The 19,884-nt window shown below is 53.7% G+C and overlaps 3 protein-coding genes across 4 annotated transcripts in view; 1 reads left to right on the forward strand and 2 right to left on the reverse strand.

The window, feature by feature from the left end:
* Positions 1–554: 554 nt before the first annotated feature.
* HECTD3 (HECT domain E3 ubiquitin protein ligase 3) lies at positions 555–9,264 on the reverse strand. The gene is made up of 21 exons (XM_082613342.1): positions 8,598–9,264; positions 8,282–8,442; positions 7,949–8,041; positions 7,734–7,869; positions 7,326–7,441; positions 7,128–7,241; positions 6,902–6,984; positions 6,292–6,457; positions 5,983–6,064; positions 5,166–5,348; positions 4,962–5,014; positions 4,719–4,783; positions 4,457–4,560; positions 4,069–4,188; positions 3,868–3,957; positions 2,657–2,863; positions 2,283–2,412; positions 2,125–2,199; positions 1,916–1,997; positions 1,701–1,772; positions 555–1,525 (listed from the first exon to the last, which is right to left on the reverse strand). The coding sequence occupies exons 1-21, from the start codon at positions 8,964–8,966 to the stop codon at positions 1,441–1,443; spliced, it is 2,586 nt and encodes an 861-aa protein (XP_082469468.1). The 5' UTR covers positions 8,967–9,264; the 3' UTR covers positions 555–1,440.
* A 2,036-nt stretch (positions 9,265–11,300) lies between these two features.
* On the forward strand, positions 11,301–15,050 carry UROD (uroporphyrinogen decarboxylase). Its single transcript, XM_082613354.1, has 10 exons — positions 11,301–11,404; positions 12,060–12,172; positions 12,293–12,372; positions 12,449–12,511; positions 12,733–12,930; positions 13,034–13,195; positions 13,919–14,056; positions 14,215–14,315; positions 14,397–14,463; positions 14,816–15,050. The coding sequence occupies exons 1-10, from the start codon at positions 11,385–11,387 to the stop codon at positions 14,975–14,977; spliced, it is 1,104 nt and encodes a 367-aa protein (XP_082469480.1). The 5' UTR covers positions 11,301–11,384; the 3' UTR covers positions 14,978–15,050.
* Positions 15,051–15,876: 826 nt separating this feature from the next.
* ZSWIM5 (zinc finger SWIM-type containing 5) overlaps positions 15,877–19,884 on the reverse strand; it is a 251,036-nt gene continuing 247,028 nt past the window's right edge. For both annotated transcript variants that reach the window (XM_082613340.1, XM_082613341.1), the window contains 2 exons: positions 19,509–19,590; positions 15,877–18,767 (listed from right to left, as the gene is read on the reverse strand). In XM_082613340.1, coding sequence (XP_082469466.1) covers positions 17,905–18,767; positions 19,509–19,590 — 945 coding nt within the window. In that variant the 3' untranslated portion in view covers positions 15,877–17,904. The remainder of the gene's footprint in view (positions 18,768–19,508; positions 19,591–19,884) is intronic.

Here is a 19,884-nt window from a genome sequence, read left to right on the forward strand (position 1 = left end):
GAGGGGCTCAAAGCCAAGGCCGAGTTTCCCACCAGGGCAGCGTCAGGGCGCTCCCTAGAGGACGGCGTGGAGAAGCGATGGGAGATCGCGACTTCTCGGGGGGGGGGTGGGGGGGGACTATCCGCACGGATGCTCTTCTAGACTGCACCTTAGCTGTGTGGTACCTGGAGGCGGCGTGGGGGGTGTGTGTGGCAGTGCCGCTGCCTCCACTTCTGTCACATCCTGATTTGGGTGTCTCTCAGCCACTGCAAGGCTCTGTCCTCTAGGAGGTCAGATTTTTCTGCCCACCTGGTTACTGAAGGTGGACTCCCATCCTCTAAATCACCACACCCATTCCGGAAGATGCCAGTCCAGCTTTCTTTCCCCCTTCTGGGCAGAGGACGCCTTATTTCCCTGCTTAGCTCCAGATTTCATCTCTGCCATTGAGAAGCCCCACCACTCCCACGTTGACACACATCTCCTTTGCTCCCAGCAGGACCCTGAATTCCTGGAACAGTCTTCTTTAACATCCCTCGGGAGCCCAATAAATGCACTCTGAAGGAATGAATTCATCCATTTATTCAACTTTCCCATGGATGAGAGCTTCTTTGATGGAGTGTCACAGGCCCTTAAGGGAGGGAGGGCTGGGGCAGGGACGTGCATAAAGCCTAGGAGGAGGTTTAAAGTCTAGGCTTTATTTTAGAGTTGGGTAAAGAGGAGCTATTGAAGATTTCAGAGAGGACATAACTGGCCTTAGCCTGTGCAAAGTCTTGGGGGTAAGACAGCAGACAGGGAGTCAGGCTGGAGGTGATGCAGAAGTGATGAATACAGGGTGGCAGTGGTAGTAAAGATTTAATGTTGAATACATGTATGTTCTGAGCCAGGCATGGTGGTGGCACTTTGTCAGTTGAGACTTAGTTGGAGAAAGAAAGTCAGAACTCACACCTTGGGGTTGGAGGGAGAGGAGGAAAAGACCAATATGTGAGGGAGAGGGTGTTCAGCAGTTTCTTCATTCTTGGTTCAGGTGACCAAGGAGGATGGCTATCATTCCCTATCCATCCCTGGAGCCTTGTTTGGGGAGGAGCCTCCATCCTCCCCTCTCCCCCTGAGTTTTTAGCTTTGAGTCCAGGCTGAAACCAGAGAAGAACAGGACAGAAAAAAAATGAGCTGAAAACTGTAGCAAAGTCCACGGGGTGGGGAGCTAGAAGGCCCCCTTCAAGTAGCTCAGGCCTGGCAGCTTGTGCTGGGCTTGTGGAAGATTCCTCTCACAGATGCGAAATAATGCTGGAAGCAACCCGAGCGTGTAGGGCTTGAGGGTCTGTGGGGCTGGGCCACCAGTGTCAACCCACTGCTCCCCTCCAACTGCACCCAAGGGCGGAGTGCGCTGGCTTCCTGGGCGAGGCCGAGTGGGACCCTCGCAGGAGCAGTCCTGCCGGCCCGCGGCTGCCCCCTGGCGCCGACTCACTCCTCCCAAGGGCTCATGTCGGTGTCGATGGCCACACAGTTGTATGCAGCGTAGCGGAGCTTCTCCTCACACACCTTGGCACTGCAGGGGGCAGGGAGCTGATCAGCGCTAGGTGTAGAGGTCCCTCCTTCACAACCAGGGGCTTTGTGGCTCCCATTTGTGCACCCAGTACCTGAAGCCCTCCTCCACCCTAAGATGCCACCCTTCCCCCCACCCCCGCCCCCCCACTCCCCAGGCTGGAACCTAGGAAACCCACCTGGCATAGTGCGGTAGGAAGAGGGTGCTGGAGCAGGTGGAAGACTCAGGCAGCGCATCTGTGGTCTCATAGCTGGGGGCGTGGAGGGACCAAAGATCAGAAAGTATTGCAGGGGCACAGGGCAGGGGTCTGACACGTGAATATGTTTGTGGGGCAGGGCAGAAGGCCAGCCACAGCCTCTCTCGACTGGACCTCCCCTCCCCATCCGCACTCACCCCAGCTTGTCCGGGTAGATGTAGATCCGAGCTGGCAGACGGCTGCGGCCTGTGACAAAGCGCAGGAAGCGGCTCCGGTCCTCTAGATGGAGGAGAAGGAAATCAGTGCCCGTGTGCTGATGGTGGAAGAAGTTCTTCAGCTTCCGCCCTGTCTCTGTATCCCAGGAGTGGAGTCCGAACCCAGACATTACTCTGCCCTTTCCACTGACCGTTGGTGAAGTTGTTCAGTGCCTCCCAGAAATACTGCACCCGTGTGTCAGATGGCTCGAAGTCCTCAAACCGGGCTGGTGGGGACAAAACCAGACGGAATTAATTCTTAGGTCCTTAAGCCCCACCCCGGGACTGCGCTGCCCTGCCCCACACTCACTGAGCTTGCGCAGAGCATCCACAGTGACCTCTGGGTCCCCGCACACCTTCTTCTCCAACTCTTGCCATGTTAGCAAGTCCAGCACAGCCTGTGGCACCACCTTCAGCAGACCTGCTTGCATGGCTGACACCTGCGGAGGAGGGACAGGGCCTGGCTGGGGAAGAGGGCACAACCCCCAGCTCAGTGTGTGGTGGGGACCCTTGGCCTCCACTCATGGAGACAATGTGTCTCTGTACTTCACTGATCAGCAGGGATGTGGGGCAGAGGGATGGTGGGGGCCGGAATTCTTGGGACTGGGTTCTGGTGGCCTATCAGGCTGGGCTCTGGCTATAACGAGCCCAAAGCTCTCTGTTCCACTGGCCTCTGGGTAGTACCTGCTCCTTGCTCTCCTCTAGCCGTGCCTTCTGCACCAGTTGGATGAAACGGGAACGGTCCTCAAATCCCACCACGATGCCCGCACCCCCAGGGATCAGCTCCACCACCTGCTGGTCACTCAGCACTGTGGTGAACGTTAGCTCCTTTCCAAATTTGAACTCAAATGTCTCCTTGTCCATTCCTTCCATCACTTCCAGGAGCTTTACCTGGGGGTTGAAGAGAGGCAGGAAGGTCATCTTTTCATTGTGGAGACAGCCCTTGTTTTTCCTCAAGAAGCTCACAGGGAAGCAGGAGAGGCAGCCAGCCAAGGCAGTCCTCACGCAGGCAATGAGGGCAGTGAGGGGGTTAGTACAAGGGCTGTGAAAGCATCAAGACGATGCCTAACCGGGCTTGGAGATCAGGGAAGGTGTCCTGGAGGAAGTGGCAGCTAAGCTGAGACCCAAATGATGGCTGGGAATTGGCTGGGCCACCAGGAAGTCAGGAGAGAGAACATCTTGGAAAAAGGTGGAAAGAGCAAAAGGCATTAGGAATCTGTCTGTCTGGAGCCTGATCATGAACCAGGTGTCCAGAGATACAGGGGTCATGTAAGGCTTTTCCAGACTCTGCATTTTGTCCTAAGCCCAGAGTGGATTTACTGAAGGGTTTAAACAGGGAGAGTGAAATGAATTACTCTGGATGCTGGAGATCAGATGGGTAAGAATGGAGACAGGGACACTGACAACTTTTGCAGTCAGTGGTTGGGTCAGAAGTGAAAGTGGCTGAACCAGAGGGAAAGTAGTGAGATGGAAGAAGTGGACAGATTCCAGAGGCAGATGTGACAGAATGTGGGAGGTGAGCGAGAAGGAGGAGTGCAGAATGACCCTGAAAGGGCTTGGCGTGGGGAGGGGTGGGTGGTGGTGCCACTGTGAGACAGGGAGCCCTAGAGGGCAGTAGACTGGGGACAGGATGAAGAGTGTGTTGATCCTGAGGTGCCATCTTGGGACAGACGTCCAGCAGGTAAATGCATACATAGCCCCAGGCTTAGGAGAGAGGTTGGGGCTAGAGGTAAGGAAGTAGGGGTCATGAGAATAGTGACCGTAGTTGAAGCTACTGGAGTACATGGGATTGGAGAGGGAGCACGTATGTGGTAAGAGAAGGTTCAGGACAGCCCTGGGGAGCAGCAACCTTGGGGGCTGGGCAGAGGAAACACTGGTTCTAGGCCCTAACTCACCAGCACAGAGTCCACAGCTGGGAAGTCCTTGCTCCAGCTCACCTCCTCACCAGAGAGCTGCTTCCACACGAAACCAGGCAGAGCCAGGACCTGTGAGGCAAATACTACTGTCTTCTCACCCTGAGCTGCCCAGGTTTGTCTGGCTCTTCTTCCTTCCAAGAGCCAGGATTAATCTGGTGGGGTGCAGAATAGGCTACTCACCAGGAACTCCTTACCCCGAAGAGCAGCCCCCATCAGCTGTCCGATCCACTCGTACTTGGCAAAGTCTCGGCAGGAGGGGTTGGGCACATACATATCCCGGGCCTCACCCGTGCCATTGCCCTGTCCCCGAGACAGAGCTGTCAGCACGGCATGGGGTGGACCCTACTTTGTTGCCCCGGATGACTCAGAGACTTCCCTGAACACCTTCCACTGGGGGCCCTGAATGATCCCTCTGAATAGACAATGGCTCCTCCTTCCCCGCCTGTCCAGAGGCTGCCCCAGGCAACTCAGTCTCTCCTCTGCCCCCTCTCTAGCTTAGCCCGGTACCTGGGAGGTTTGCAGAGACAGAACAGCAGAAACAATTTGGGAGATAGGGATGGGAGATTACCTGGTTGGCCGTTCGGACAAAGAAGGGCAGAGGCACAGGAGTGTCCGCCGAGCTAGGGCACAGCTCTTCTGACATGTCTGCCAGGCTATCCCGGAAACCACCCCCTGAAATGACAGATAGATGCCCTCAGCTGGGGCACACAAGAGCCTCAGCCCCCATAATGGGGTAATAAGCAAGTCCCCTATCTGGTTAGCTGGTGGTCTCAGAAGCCTCTACCACTCGAATAGGGCTGGACCCTCGTTATCGTCCCTCAGGGCCTCACCTTGGTCAATGATGCCTTCTGCAATGAATTTACACTCCCACCACTGGTCATAGCGCATGGGCCACCTGTAAGTAGGAGTCGGTATCTGTCACCACACTGGGCCAAGGCTCAGAATGATGCACCTGCCCAGAGTCCAACCAGGAGTAGGGGCTACAGAGGGGTAATGGTGAGGGGACGAGGCAGTGCGTGGGTATACACGTGTACATGTATACCCTGAGCAGGTCCCTTACCCCCATGCCATACCTGTAGTCCAGGGGCTTTTCATACTTGTCAGAGGGCTTGAGGCCTTCATAAACCTGGGGACAGGGGAAAGGGGAGGGAGCTGTGGGAAAGTCTGCGTCAAGACCTGGCCCCACTCTTGCCCAAAGACCTTGCTCAGGTCCCTGTTGGCCCACCCCACAGGCCCCTTACTGACCCTCCCTCAGTCTGACCCCAGGTGGTCCAAACCTGGGTGAAGACAGCGTTCTTGCAGGCAGGGTCCCTTAAGGGGCAGGCGCGGTGTTCCATGGCGAGGCGCCGGTTGATGTATAGGCGTGGCATGAAGCTGGGCTTGCTGCTCTCCGAGTCACGCAGGCACTGGGCCACCAGGCCTGGCCGCTGGCGTGACAGCAGCAGGAACTGCTTCACTTGCTGGGGAGGAGAGGTGGTCAGACCAGGACCATCAGGCAGTCAGCCTCTGTCCAGGCCCTGGAACCTTTCTCTATTCCTGGACCTAATCCCATGGTTCCTGTTCAAGCCTAGTCCATCCCTGGTCCTTGCTTCCAGTCTCTCCCTTAGTCCGGCCACGAGGGAGAGCTTTCCAAAACAAAAATTCAACTTTGTCATTTCCTTACATAAAACCCTTCCAGTGGTTCCACTGACCAGGAACAAAGTCTGACCCCAGGGCCCTCTGCTACCAGGGCCTGCTTCCTATCCACCTTCTCCCAGCCTCATCCCCACGTCATACTCACATCTACGGGCAGGCTTCTCTCATGTCATTTTGAGCTGCTGGTAACTCCCAGTGTCCACCTTTTATGCAACCTGCCCTGTCCAAGCTGTAACCTCTCCTCCCCGAGCTCTGTATATTTCACATGCTCTCTGGGGAATAGCACCCCAAACACGAAATTTTGACTACTCGTGTCTGGCTTTCTTCCTATGTTCCCAGAGCCCAGCAAAAGCCCAGGCCTAGAGTAGCTCTAAGAACTCTCTGATGAAGAGTGAACAACTGCCTGGGCAGAAAGGGGGTGCCCAGTGCCAAGACCAGCACTGCATGTGTCAGGCTCACCTTAATCTCACTGAAGGTGCCCAGCGTGTGGTCCCAGGCAGGTACCAGGTGGTGCAGGACGCTGTCTAGGATCTTTATGAATCTGGGGTGGGTGGGTAAAGATAACTGCAGCTAAAGAGTTTGGTATGGATGCAAGACCCCCTCACTCCCCAACTCACAGGGACAGGAGAAGGCAGGGCCCAGGGACTGCTCTGCCTCTTGAAGTGGAACAGCTTACAGTATAGGACCTTGGGGGCCTCTTCCACACAGACATACAAGGCTCAGGACGGGGGACAAGGAAGGGCCTGACTGGCCCAGGGCCACAGCCACCTCTGCAGGAGAACAGCTCTGCGGTATAGCACTTCCGGATCAGTGCCTTCCAGGCGTGGATATCGCACCAGACTGGTGGGCTGGAACAGGTCTGCATTCAGCCCTAGTTCCCGCTGTCTAGATGACCTGATCTTGACCCCTCGAAGACGCACATCAATCCCATCATCTGGAGGAAGGAGTTAGAGTGAGATCACTTACTGCACCTGCTGCCTTTTTGGCCCTCAGACCTGAGAAAGGCCCCTTAATGCTCAGCCTTTTGTTACCCCTAGCCCCTAGAAACTTGGGACCCTTGGGATCCCCTCCTATAACCTGATTCTGATTATTATATTCTGTGCTAGTTCCTGTGTCCACCACTATAGTTTGGGGATGCCTGAGGGTCCCAACTCCGTTCCCCTTCCAGGTGAGCCCAAGCACTTCTATGGCTTTAAGGCAGCCCTCTTACCCAGCACCTTCCACCTGGCTTGGGCCCCAAAGCTTCAGATCCTAGAGTTAGTTCAGCTATCACCTTTACCTCAACTCCAAGCCCATTTCCTTCTCTCCACACTCACTGCCAGCTAACCCCCATCTACACACTGGGCTCCCTTTCCCTCCTTAGGGCCTTAAGCCCCACCTCGGCACTCGACGATGCGGATCTCGATGACTGGGAGGTGGACGGTCATGTCCTCCAGGACACAGACATCCCCGATCAGGGTCCTGAGAGGATGAACGTGAGGCACTTTGGAGACCCCTTGTCTTCAGGGATTGCTGAGGTCTCGTTCGAACTTTTGCTTCCAACGTGGGCCAGATCCTACTGCTAGGATCATGTCCCACCTCCCACCCCAGGCCAGTTCACTCACTCGTCAATGCTCACATCACTCAGCTTCTTCAGGTTGTCCCCTTCACCCCCATAGATCACCACCCGCTTAGGCATAAAGTTGTCATCTGTGGTATCCACCGTGAGTAGTAGCTTCCTGAGGGTTAAGAGTGTGCACGTGGGTCTTTTACACTCACAGGCATGTGGCTCACCCACCCTGTCCTACTCAGAGCCCACTTACTTCACAATGGTGCCCTTTTTCATGGTAAGCCGTACCCAGTGCTGGCACTGGGACCCATCGCTCTCCCAGTAGGTGTCCGCATTGCTGTCTGTCAGGCAGGACACATTGAACTCCTCCTGGGAAGGGGCAGAGAGGTGGAATCAGTGTTTACCCCCACTCCCTGCACTGGGGGTGTGGGGGTGTGCTTTGGGCCAGGGAGCAAGAGAGAAAGTACAGTGGAGCTGGGTTAGAAGCATATCTGGTATGGGTAGAGGTGTCTAGGGATTCCTACATGACTTCCACGATGGGGGGTTGGACTGAGTATGGCCTGTGGGGATTCAGATTTGGCCCTGGCCTAGAGGTGAGAGTTCTGGATCTAGCAAGATGTGACTACATCTTGCTTGGGGTGGGAGGAGTCCCAGCACACACCGTGTAGGAGGAAACGTCTATGCTCTCCACATACTGCTTCACGCTACCCAGGTTCTCATCCTCCTTGCCCAGGTGGTCGTACAAGAAGTGGATCAGGTCCTCGTCGCACTCGTAGGTCCACGTCGGGGGCACATAGCTAAGCAACCCCAAGTCCCTAATTAGGTCGGGCCCAGACCTGGAGCTCCTTCCTCCCCATCCCATCCCAGCTCACTCACAGTAGCCTTTGTACAGCTTCTGTGTATGCCTCAGCCGGCTGAGGCCTTGATCCCAGGCGATGCGAGTATGTCAGGTCCACCACCTGTTCCCATCTGTGCGCACAGAATGGGGGACGGGATGCGGAGACATCAGCGAGCAGCAGGAGACCCTGGAGCCTTTTCCAAAGCTCTAGCTCCTCTAAACTGCGCCTCCAGAAGCCCCACCCCAGCTCCCTTCAGGTCCCGCCCCTTTCTACTGTAAACCCTGCCTCTGCTCCAGATCCCACCACCCGGGCTTTGCCACACTAGGGCACAGCAGTCTGACAGCAAGCCCCGCCCCTCCCAGTGCAGGACCTGAGCACCGGGCGGTAGTCCACTCCAAAGAGCTGCTGCTGCCGTTGGAGGTGGTCTGGAGTGTCGATGGGTACGAGCCGGGCCCCACCTTCTGCCGGGCGGCACACCAGCAGCCAGCCTTCGTCCAGCCCGCAGTCGCCCAGGTGTTCCGCCAGCTGCTCCTGCCGGGACGCGCCAGACGGGGACAGCCATCAGGGAACTGCCGGCGGCAAGCCCTGCCCAGCCCATGGCAAAGGGCGCCGAACGCTTTGTCAGCTCAATATGGGGGAGGGGAGGGGAACAGCCAAGGGCTTCCCTGGTCCCAGGTCTTTTGCACCTTGGTCAGCTTCACCCAGAGCCCGTGGCCGTTGCACAGCTCCTCGCCCGTGGTGCGCACGCAGGCGCCGCGCCGGAGCTCGATGCTGTCGCGGGCGGCGCGGAGGGGCCCGGAGCCGGTACAGGTGGCCGGGCCCGTGGCTCCCACACGCAGCCCCGGGCCCTCCGCCTCCCACACTGGCAACAGCACGCGCGACGGTCCCGCCGGGTCCTTGTAAAGCTTGTAGAGCACCTCGCGCGGCACGAAAGCTAGCGCCGCCGGCAACGGCCGCCCAGCGCGGAGGCTCTTCGCTGCCTCCGCCAGGAAGCGCACGCGGCCCAGCAGCTGCCGCGGGGACTCTAGCGCCGCGCCCGGGCCCGGACCCGCCATAGCGTGGTGGCCCAGGGAAGCCCAGGGGCGATCCGGCCCTAGGAGCTTCGGCCGGGAAGGCTGACGAAGCTTCCCACCACCTTCAGCCCCGCCTTCGGCCAGCCTTCGCCGTAAGTTCTGGACTAAACGGCCCTCACTTTCCCGCCGTATTGTCCTGTGTACTCGGATACTTAATCCTGTTATCTGTTTCTGAGCCTCCCGCTCAGCCAACCAGACCCAAGTTCAGTAGTAGTTTCTACCTGATCAATCTACCCACTCCAATCCCATTGCTACTACCATTTAATCCCCACTGCTACTACCCCATTCAAGCCACCATCCATCCTATCTAGCCCGGAAAGTTGCAACAGCTATTTCTCAGATCCTCCGGCCTTCTGTTTTGCCTCCGTGCCCCCAGTGAGTCACACTACAACCAGAAGAATCTTTAAAAATCTGTTAGATATCCTCTCAGGCTCCCCATCCTAGGGGCAGTGTGACTAAAATGTTTGGGAAAATAACCCCCTCCCCAGCTCGGCTGCTGACAGGAGTCTTGAGTCACTTAGGCTTGATCCTGGTGGTTACTCCTAATCCCAGGACACTGGTGATCACTATCCAGTTTCTCCCAGTAATTCTGAACCAAACGAGAGGAAAGGCCGATGTGGTTAGGGAGGAGGCAAAAAAACATGGACAGAAGCTGCTGGTGAAGTATAATCATGGAGGAAAAGGCAACTTGGTCCCGCCCCGTTTCTTTTAAAAGTTTACTGAGATATAACTCACATCATGTAATTCACCCATTTAAAGTGTACTACTCACTGGTTTTTGATATATTACATTAATTTTAAAAAATAGTGTAAAATATATGTAACAAAATTTGCAATCTTAACCGTTTTTTAAATGTATAATTGTCTATTTCAAATACTTTTCATCACCCCAAACAAGAAACTCTGTACCCTTTAAGCAATGACTCCTCATTGCCCTCACTCCCCAGTCCCTGGTAAACTCTACTCTACTTTCTGCCTCTATGAATTTGCCTATTATAGATATTTCATATAAGTGGAACCATACAGTATTTGTCCTTTTGTGTCTGTCTTATTTAACTTAGCATGTTACAACAATGTTGTAGCATGTATCAGAATAATTTATTTTTATGGCTGAGTAATATTCCATTGTGTGTATATATATATATATATATATATATATATATATATACACACTACATTTTGTTTATCCGTTCCTTGATGGACACTTGGGTGGAAAGTTTGTTTTGATATAGTTTTCAAATAATTGAAGTTATCAAGAAATAAAATGATCCCATGTAATTATGACAGTTTTCCATTTTTTTCTCCTTAATAAGTTGGGAACACAGTGCCTCTCTTCCTTTCTCTCCAAGCTATCTGTATGCTATTACACTACTACAAGATAAAGTGAACAAATGCACTTAACGAAGGCCTGCATGACCTGGACTCTGTAGACAGCTCCAGCCTCTTTAATTCCACCAGTTTGATCTTGTTTCCCATTAAGCTATTTGCCCTTTTTCGTCTTCTCTTTACACATGCCATTCCCTCTGCTTGGAATACCCCACTGCTTTCCCCAGTTAAATGGAGCCCTTGCTACTTGCTTCTAGCTCTTTCCCTTTAAAACATTTCCTATTGAGGGCTTCCCTGGTGGCGCAGTGGTTGAGAGTCTGCCTGCCGATGCAGGGGACACAGGTTCGTGCCCCGGTCCGGGAAGATCCCATATGCCGTAGAGCGGCTAGGCCCGTGAGCCATGGACGCTGAGCCTGCGCGTCCGGAGCCTGCGCGTCTGGAGCCTGTGCTCCGCAACGGAGGAGGCCGCAACAGTGAGAGGCCCGCGCACCACAAAAAAACATTTACTATTGTGATTGCTGACTTCTCTGTTTCCACATCAGTCTGTAGCTCCTTAAAGGAAGGAAATATCTTGTTCTCCACTGTAATCTCTACACCTATTGTAGTGCCCGCCTCTTCCTAGGTAATATAAATATTTAATTATTTCAGTTCCCTGTACAACTTGGTTCCATAATTCACCATATGCCTGGTTTGGCCAGGCATAAAATTGTTAAAATCGTGAAGAGTGGGAGTGAAAGTGAGACCTGGGACGAGTTTCCGGGATTCCCAGGCCATCAGAGGAGAGCAAATTCCTCACGTCACTTGAAGTGTAGTTACAGCGAAGTTCTTTTGTGGGGGGAGGGGGAGGGAGGTGTTTGTTGTTGCGTCGCTACAGAGGACTTTACGGTGAAGAGACCTAGGAGGTCCTACGGGCAGCAGCCGGGGCAGCCCGGGAGCCGTTTCTGGAGTCTGATCATGTGACTCTCAATATGGCGACAGCCTTGGCTCCTTCCAGGAAGGGGCGGAGCCTGGGCAGGGGGCAGGCTCAGAATTAGGCTACAGCGGGGGCTGTGCTCGCGTTTACAGACAACTTATCATGGAGGCGAACGAGTGTGGGTGAGTTCTCTGTGCCACCATGCAGTGTGGCCATACGGGCTTCTGACCTGAGTCTTTCAACTCAGGAATCTGTCCCTATACCCCTCTTCCCCAACCCCGGAGAGCCCAAGTCTCTGGAATCCGAAATCCTCCAACCATGGATTCCTGAGATGTTCATCCCAGGGACAGCCTAGCTGGACTGCGTACCCCAGACCTTTATTAGGAGATGCCCTCTGGACTTTCTAATCCTCAACTAAGATCCCTTTTCGGACTGTCATCTCTGATCCCCCCCATGACCATCCCCCAGCCTGGAGATCTTCCAGCCCCAAAACCAGCCCACTGGTACCCTTGTTCCTGAGATTTTTGGGTCCAAAGACCCCCCAAACTCTCCTAACTGGACTTTCGTCCCCTTCCCCCACCCCCTCCCAGGCCCTCCAGTGGCTTTGAGCCTGGGGAAGCTGCGACTATGTGTAGGGTAGAGGCCCCGGCACCGGCCCTTCTAGTCCTGTTCACCACCTGATAGAAGGGAGGCGGAATCGGCGGGGAGCCACAGCTTGGTAGCTGGTCTGGAGAAGACAGATAGCTGTGCTGGACTGTATCCTCCTTTAGAACCCGAGCCCTGCCCAACCCCCAGCCTAGTTTACTGACACCTACCCTACCCGCTACTGATCTCCAGACCTCAGGGTTTTCCGGAGCTGAAGAATGACACCTTCCTGCGAGCAGCCTGGGGAGAACAAACAGACTACACTCCTGTTTGGTGCATGCGGCAGGCAGGCCGCTACTTACCAGGTCAGGGTCAGGGCCTCGGAGTCTAGGTAAAACTCTGGAGGGTGAAAAGTTTTTGAGGGGCAGAGGAGGGCTCTGGAGGTTCCTCAAGGCTGAGCCCTGCTTTCCCTTTTTTGTCTGCAGAGTTTAGGGAAACTCGGGCTGTCCAGGACTTTTTCAGCACCTGTCGCTCCCCAGAGACCTGCTGTGAACTTACTCTGCAGGTGAGGGGTCCACAAAAGAGGGAGAGATTTATGCTCTCAGCTTGCCACCTAGCAATCTGTCTTCTGTTCCCTATAGCCACTGCGTCGCTTCCCTCTGGATGCTGCCATCATCTTCTCTGACATCCTTGTTGTACCCCAGGTACCTGCTCAAATCTGATTCTTGAATGGGTAACAAAGGGAAAAGACAGTCAAGGCTCAAGATAAGCACTTATCCTTATGGGACAGAGGGGGAAAACAGGCTGGAAGAGATGGAGTTTGGCTGAGTTTTATTCTCCTTTTCCTCCTTCCTGGCATGGGTTGAACAGATCTCCTCCTCCTGGAGTTACAGGTTGGGAACCCGGACGTTTTCTCCCCAACCAGGCACTGGGCATGGAGGTGACCATGGTGCCTGGCAAAGGGCCCAGCTTCCCAGAGCCATTAAGAGAAGAGCGGGATTTACAGCGCCTCCGGGATCCAACTACAGTGGCCTCTGAGCTGGGCTATGTGTTCCAGGCCATTACCCTCACTCGACAACGTCTGGCTGGGCGTGTGCCACTGATTGGCTTTGCTGGTGCCCCGGTAATATGGAACAGGGCAGGGACTTGGGCTTGGAGGAATTACTCTGGCAGGTCTGGGTGCAGACAAGGGAAGGAAGTGTCTATCTGGCTTCTGCCTTTTGCAGTGGACTCTCATGACATATATGGTTGAGGGTGGCGGCTCAAGCACCATGGCTCAGGCCAAACGCTGGCTTTACCAGAGACCGCAGGCCAGTCACCAGCTGCTTCGCATCCTCACTGATGCTCTCGTCCCATATCTGGTGGGACAAGTGGCTGCTGGTGCCCAGGTAAGTCCTGAGGGAGAGACAAATAGGCTGGGGTTTCGTCTTTATTTATTTATTTTTGGCTGCGTTGGGTCTTTGTTGCTGCGCACGGGCTTTCTCTAGTTGTGGCAAGCGGGGGCTACTCTTTGTTGCGGTGCCTGGGCTTCTCATTGTGGTGGCTTCTTTTGTTGCAGAGCATGGGCTCTGGGCGCGCGGGCTTCAGTAGTTGTGGCATGCAGGCTCAGTAGTTGCGGCTCGCGGGCTCTAGAGTACAGGCTCAGTAGTTGTGGCACACGGGCTTAGTTGCTCCGCGGCATGTGGGATCTTCCCGGACCAGGGCTCGAACCCGTGTCTCCTGTATTGGCAGGCGGATTCTTAACCACTTCACCACCAGGGAAGCCCTGGGGTTTAGTCTTTAAGGACCAGAAACAGTACAGTTCCTTATACCTGTGAGGGTAGGTGTCTCAGTACCAGGCACAAAAGAAGCTTGGCATGAAATGATCTGGCTGGAGCAGCTAAGCCCAGACACTGGCAGGGGGGCTTAATGCTCTGTGTATTCAAAGACCAAACCTAGCACTGGGATCTGGAGAAGGCAGAACTTTTTGACTGGAACTGGGCTTATAGACTTAGGCAGTCTCAGGGGTTGAAGTCACTTGGGGAAAACTGGAGGAAAACTGAGGCACATTCTGTATGTGGGGCCCGAGATACTTCCTCTTTGTGTGTTATGCCTTTCTTTTCTAACTATAGGCATTGCAGCTCTTTGAGTCCCATGCAGGGCATCTTGGCCCACAACTCTTCAGTAAATTTGCACTGCCCTACATCCGTGATGTGGCCAAGCGAGTGAAAGCCGGGCTGCAGGAGGCAGGCCTGGCACCAGTGCCCATGGTAAGGATGGGGATCAGATGAGTGAAGGTGGGCCCGTGGAACTATCAGGTTAAGTCCTGCATGGACCGAAGTGACCACTGGGGGGCAGAAGCACAGCTGAGCTATATTAGGAGGCATAGCAAAGCCCTTGGCAGCCTGAGATTTGCCCTTTCCCCCAGATCATCTTTGCTAAGGACGGACATTTTGCGCTGGAGGAGCTGGCCCAGGCTGGCTATGAGGTGGTTGGGCTTGACTGGACAGTGGCCCCAGAGAAAGCCCGGTGAGTGACGGAAGGTGCGGTGGAGGGGATGCAACTGCCATATGTGCAGTTACCAGAACAGGGCACTGACTCTACTTCCAGGGACTGCGTGGGAAAGACGGTGACCCTGCAGGGCAACCTGGACCCCTGTGCCTTATATGCATCTGAGGTAACAACCAGGTCCCTGTGTGTGTCTGTGTTTGTTTCTGTGCACTCCCATGGTTCTGGATATGGTTGTGTTTATTACTATGTGTGTGCTTCTATTATCTGTTTATCCCTCCCCTCTATTCCACTTATACCATGTGAACTCTAGGAAGGCAGGAGTTTCTTCTCATTGATTTTGTTCATTTGTGTTTTCTTAGCGCCTGGCCCATACTAGGCACCTGATAAAGTTTTTTGAATGACTGTATGCGTAACACTGAGTAGAAGCACGCCTACATGTATGTGTGTCACTATTGTGTATAGGGAGGACAGAGGTGTGCTGGCCCCCCCTGTAGCCAGTGCCCTGTTGGTCCCCCCAGGAGGAGATTGGGCGGTTGGTGCAGCAGATGCTGAGTGACTTTGGGCCACAGCGCTACATTGCCAACCTGGGCCACGGACTTTACCCTGACATGGACCCAGAACATGTGGGAGCCTTTGTGGATGCCGTGCACAAACACTCACGCCTGCTTCGACAGAATTGAGCATAATCCTTTGCTCTGAAGTACCTCTAACACAGATGATTGTTTGAGGGAGAATAAAAGTTCCAGAGTTGGAGTCTTGCGTGTGGTTTTGTTTGTGAAAGATCTGTGCCCTTATCCTCAGTTCCTTCTTAGCCTCTTCCTTCCCTGGGCCTCTTTCTGCATCCTCTCCCACAAGCCATGGGACCTCGGGTATCAGTGAATATGTATGTAGGACTTAATGTTAGGACCTTTACCACCATTTTGCTCTCAGATCTCCAAGCCCCAGAGCTACGTGGGGCTGTGCAGATCTTCCTAGGAGCTAGAGCTGTGACATTTGCAGGGAAGTGGGGTCCCTATAGCATATGAGGCCAAATTGACAGGGCTTTGTTTCTGGGGAGGGAAGGGTGTATAGATCAGAGTGGGTCACAGAAATGGCTAGAATACTTCAGAAAGGCCTGTTGAGGAAGATGGAGTCTAGGTGAGCAGGGAGAAGCTGAGAGGCCTTCAGCTTTGACACCAAAACTTGGGAAGACATAAAGACTCGGTTTAGTTGCTTAGGATTAGAGCCTTAGACTTGCATCACTAAGGCAAGAAGCCTTCTGAAGCCAATAGGCCCCATGGCACTCAGGGTTGCCCTGCATTCTTTTCTGCGCATACCCTCTTAATTTTCTCAGTATCTTGCTGTTTCCGCTTTTCATGGTGGTACCTACTTCCTGGGATCAGGCTCTGACAGGCCTGTGAGCTCTGGAGAGGGGTGTGGTGCAGTAGGAAATTCTTCATTTGTCATTCCACATCTTAGACCATTAGGAACCCACTGTGCTATATAGCCTAACCAGCTCCCTGTCCCAGCCAGGTGATGGAGAAGAGAGAAGGGCCCCATTTATTGAAAGAACACAATTTCTGATTTTAGAAAAATGATCTTTTCTGTGATCCATGATTTATTCATAGAAAAGCACTGTGAGGTCACACACTTGCTAAAAAACGGCAATTGTGATACAGAAATGGGAGTGGCGTTGTCTTTTTTTTTTTAAACCAACCTACTGGGCTGAGAGGTTGTTGGGCCCATAGCTGGACGGTGAGACTTTGGTAGCCACAAACAGCAAATGCAACTTACTGGTTAGTGTGGAGAAAAAAAATGCAACATAAACAGTTTGTCAAAGACAGGAAAGTAAAGCAGACAAAGAGGTCCTTAGTTCACGCTCTAACTATACCACCCCTTCCCTGTCACACCCCACCCCCTACTCGGGAACTAAAACATGAAACAGTAACCACCAAGACACTGGCATCTAAATGACTCTTCCAAATGCCTGTGCTACCTCCTATTACAATTCCAGGCTGAGCAGAGGGGTCAGGAAGGTAGCAGGAACATGATACACTGTGGAGGTCAGCCAGGGCTAAGACAGGGGTTGCCTACTAGAGCTAGAAACTAGTCAGAAAGGAAAAGGCCAAATGCATTCCAGCCGCAGCCTCCAAACCAATGACCAATGGGACTGTGACAGAAGCAGGCAGAGGAAGCTTGAGGTAGAAAGGCAGGGGAAGAAAGCAAGTACAGGGTAAGAAGAGAAATGTGGCGCTGAAGGAGCCACTCAGGGCAGAGGGAGACTAGTGCTTAGAAGCTTGTTTGGTGAGACAATGGTGAATAAAGGAGGCACAGAGATGAGGAACATGTTTAGCTGGTGAGAGAATAAGAAATGGGGATGAGAGATCTGGCAAAAGAGAAGGGACACATTCAGGCAGATCCTCAAACATGAATTCACAGACAAACCTACATGTGGAAATATACACAGTTACACACAGACACAGACATGTTTATACACATGCACTTATGTGTGCCCAGATACACAAACACTACACATGCATCGACAAACATCAACACACACACACACACACACAGATGTGTATTTTTATATGTTCACAAATGTGTATACCCTCACACAGAAACCCACCATCCAGTACACAGACATGTCTTCACACGGACACAAACCTGACACAGATACACATAAATATACATGTGCACATGCAGGCATGCACAGATATATCTATGTGCACAGATGCACGTATGTAGCCATCCAGATCCACACACACACAAGTGTAATTAGAGATGAAACCAGATGCTGTCTAACACAAAGGTGACCAGAGAAGATGAACATTATGAGCCCAGTGGCCTCCCAGACCTTCACCTCCTGCCCTTGTTTCTCAGGAGCTCGGCAGGCCCCCCGAGAGAGAGGCTGTGTGAGGAAGGAGCAAGAGCTTCTGTGTCCTCATGGCTTCATGAGGTGAAGGTCTAAGTCAAGACCGGGCCCTGCCCCTCACCCATCACTGGGCTGTCAATGCCCATCTGCAGGCCGGGGTTTCTGCATAGACTAGACTTGGGGTTTACTCTAATGGCCATTTTTCTCTCTGCCACCCCCACTCTTCCACTGCCAATAGCATATCCTCTGCAAGGGAAACCTGAGAAACGGTTGTGAATCTCCTCAGAAAACAAGCCTATCTTCCCACCCACAGCTACCCATCAGATTAGAACCAGAATTATAAATAGTTACAATTTTACAATGTAATTGGCAACACATATACTATAGTATTTACAGTACCATAAATGCTTCTGTTTCTCTGGTTAAGCAATCCCTGAGACGGAACAGTGTTCTGTGTTTGCCAAGGAGAGAGGGCCAATGCTCAGGACACGCAGGATAGCAGGGCGTGAGGTGGCATGTGTGGGGTTTCTGATCGGTCTGCAGGGCCCAGCTCCTCCAGGAACAGTGGGCTGTTGTGAGAACCTTGACAAGGCATGTTGGCTAGAGTTGGACTCTCCCCATGCTTAGCCCTGTGGTCCTCTGGCTTCGGCCACAGGTGCTCAGAGTCCTCTCAGGGTGGACAAATGTTTGTGTCCTTGGCCTGACCGGATGGTACCTGGGAGCGCAGGATGCCCCAGCAGCGAGCTAACTGCTCTCTCAGCCAAAGCGCTCTCGCACCAGCAGCATCAGCTTCTTCTTGCCTTTGTAGATTTGTTTGAGGTTGTCGATGAACTGGGCAAACTGCAGGTGGCCGTCCTGCGGCAGCAGGAAGGTCTCCCGGGCCTTGCTCAGAAACTCAATGAACTCTCCATAGTGGCGAGGGCTGATGTGTGTCAGGCGCGAGTGTGTGGTGTTGATATAGGCATTGATGGTGGCATCCAGCAGCTGGCGCAGGGGAGCTTTGTCAGTGGACATAAGCTTTCCCGAGCTGCGGCGGCCTGGGATGCCGGCCAGGCCAGGTGCAGTGACCGTGCAGCGCCGTAGGATGTCCGAAAGCACTGTGGCACAGTGCACGCTCTTCACCACCAGGGGAATCAGGGCCGCCAGCTCATTCTTGCCCAGGGAGTGGCTGAGGGCACACGCCCAGAGCACATCGTTGATGGCCGGGTGCGTGTCCTGGTTGTAGGCCAGGTTGAGATGGCTCATGGCGAGTGAGGCCAGCTTGAAGGCACGTAGCGGGTAGCCACGGAGCTCCATGTAGCGGGCGATGGTGAACAGCTGTGAGTGAGTCATGCCGCCGGCAGCAGCATCAATGGCAATCTGGTAGGCTGCTTCAAAGGCGATGTGGTCCTTCTCACAGAGTGTAAGGGCCGATAGGGCGCAGCTCTGTGGATCCTTCATAGCACACTGCAGGGCCAGCGTGCGAGCACAGCTAGCCAGCTCCTCCCGCTGTGGATAGTCAAGACTGAGGCGCAGGATGGTGGTGTGGGATACGGCTGTGGCAGCCACGATGCTGGTAGCCTCGGTGGGGGTGAAGAGTGTGTACCAGCTCTGCAGGATGCTCACCAGGGCCTGCACACCTGTCAGGGAGAGCCTGAGCTCAGCCATGGCCATCCAGGTCCTGATCCACGTCTGCCCAGACTACCGTTAGGGGTCAGAACTTGGCCTGCAGAGAGGAGTTCTCCCTCCTTCTCAGCAGCCTTGAGATGATCTGAGGCAACCAGGGCAAGGGGGAACAACCCAGATGCCCAGACCCTGTTTGGGGTCTCTTCCCATCCCTTCCTTCCCCAGGTGAGAGTGTTGAAGGTTTCTGCAGGTGTTCTAAGCCCCTCACAAGGATGGAGCAACAGAGCCTGTGGTTTGCCTGCCCCAAGGCAGGAGTCACAGATCTGCCTGGGGGTTCTAGCTGAAGTGGGGCCTCTCAGGGCAGAGTCTTGTGCTGGGGCTTTGGGCTCTAGATGGGGTCCCAAGCCTCCAAGTTGTTTGGGGTTTCTCAGAATCATGGACAGGGACTGGGACCAAACCACTGGGCCAACTACCTCCCAAGGCTACATACACTTGAGTACTTGTGGCTGAAAATTCACTCTCTCAGAATGTCTCTGATCAGAGGGTCAAAGTGCTGCTGACATCAGGGTATGGTCCAAGCAGTGAGGGCAGAGTTTGGTCAGGCTGAACAGAGGCCATCTTCTCCTACCAGCAGCCTCATCCTTTCCTAGCCATCAGTAATAGGAATATGAGAGCTCTAAAGATTCATCGTCCTGTCCCAAGAGTAGGGCCTAGGAATCCTTTCCCCTGGGGGTACAGGGAGCTGGGAGACTCACCCACTTCTGTAGCACATGTCACCAACCACCGCACCATCTCCCGGCGCCTCCAGTTAAGGGTTGATAAGGTCATCCTCATCACCTGGGCAAAAAAGCAGCCTTCCCAGTTGGCTGAGCATAACTGCTATAACCTCCCCCTCCCCACTCCCCCTTGCCATTCATTTATGCAACAAATATTTATTGGTGCCTTAAACAGCCATCTCTCCCCTGATAACTACAGATGGGTTTGTTTAATTTCTGCCCCACCCCTGCTACCAATCAGATAGAACACTCCTCTGATGACCTGTAATGAATAAAGCCCTTATTACCACACCTTGCTTGACTTAGAGGAATGGGGGTGGGGTAGGGAGAAGATGGGGACCCTGTGGAGCCTAAG

This window comes from Mesoplodon mirus (assembly GCF_964341445.2).
Source record: "Mesoplodon mirus genome assembly, chromosome: 3".
Classification (NCBI taxonomy): Eukaryota; Metazoa; Chordata; class Mammalia; order Artiodactyla; family Ziphiidae; genus Mesoplodon; species Mesoplodon mirus.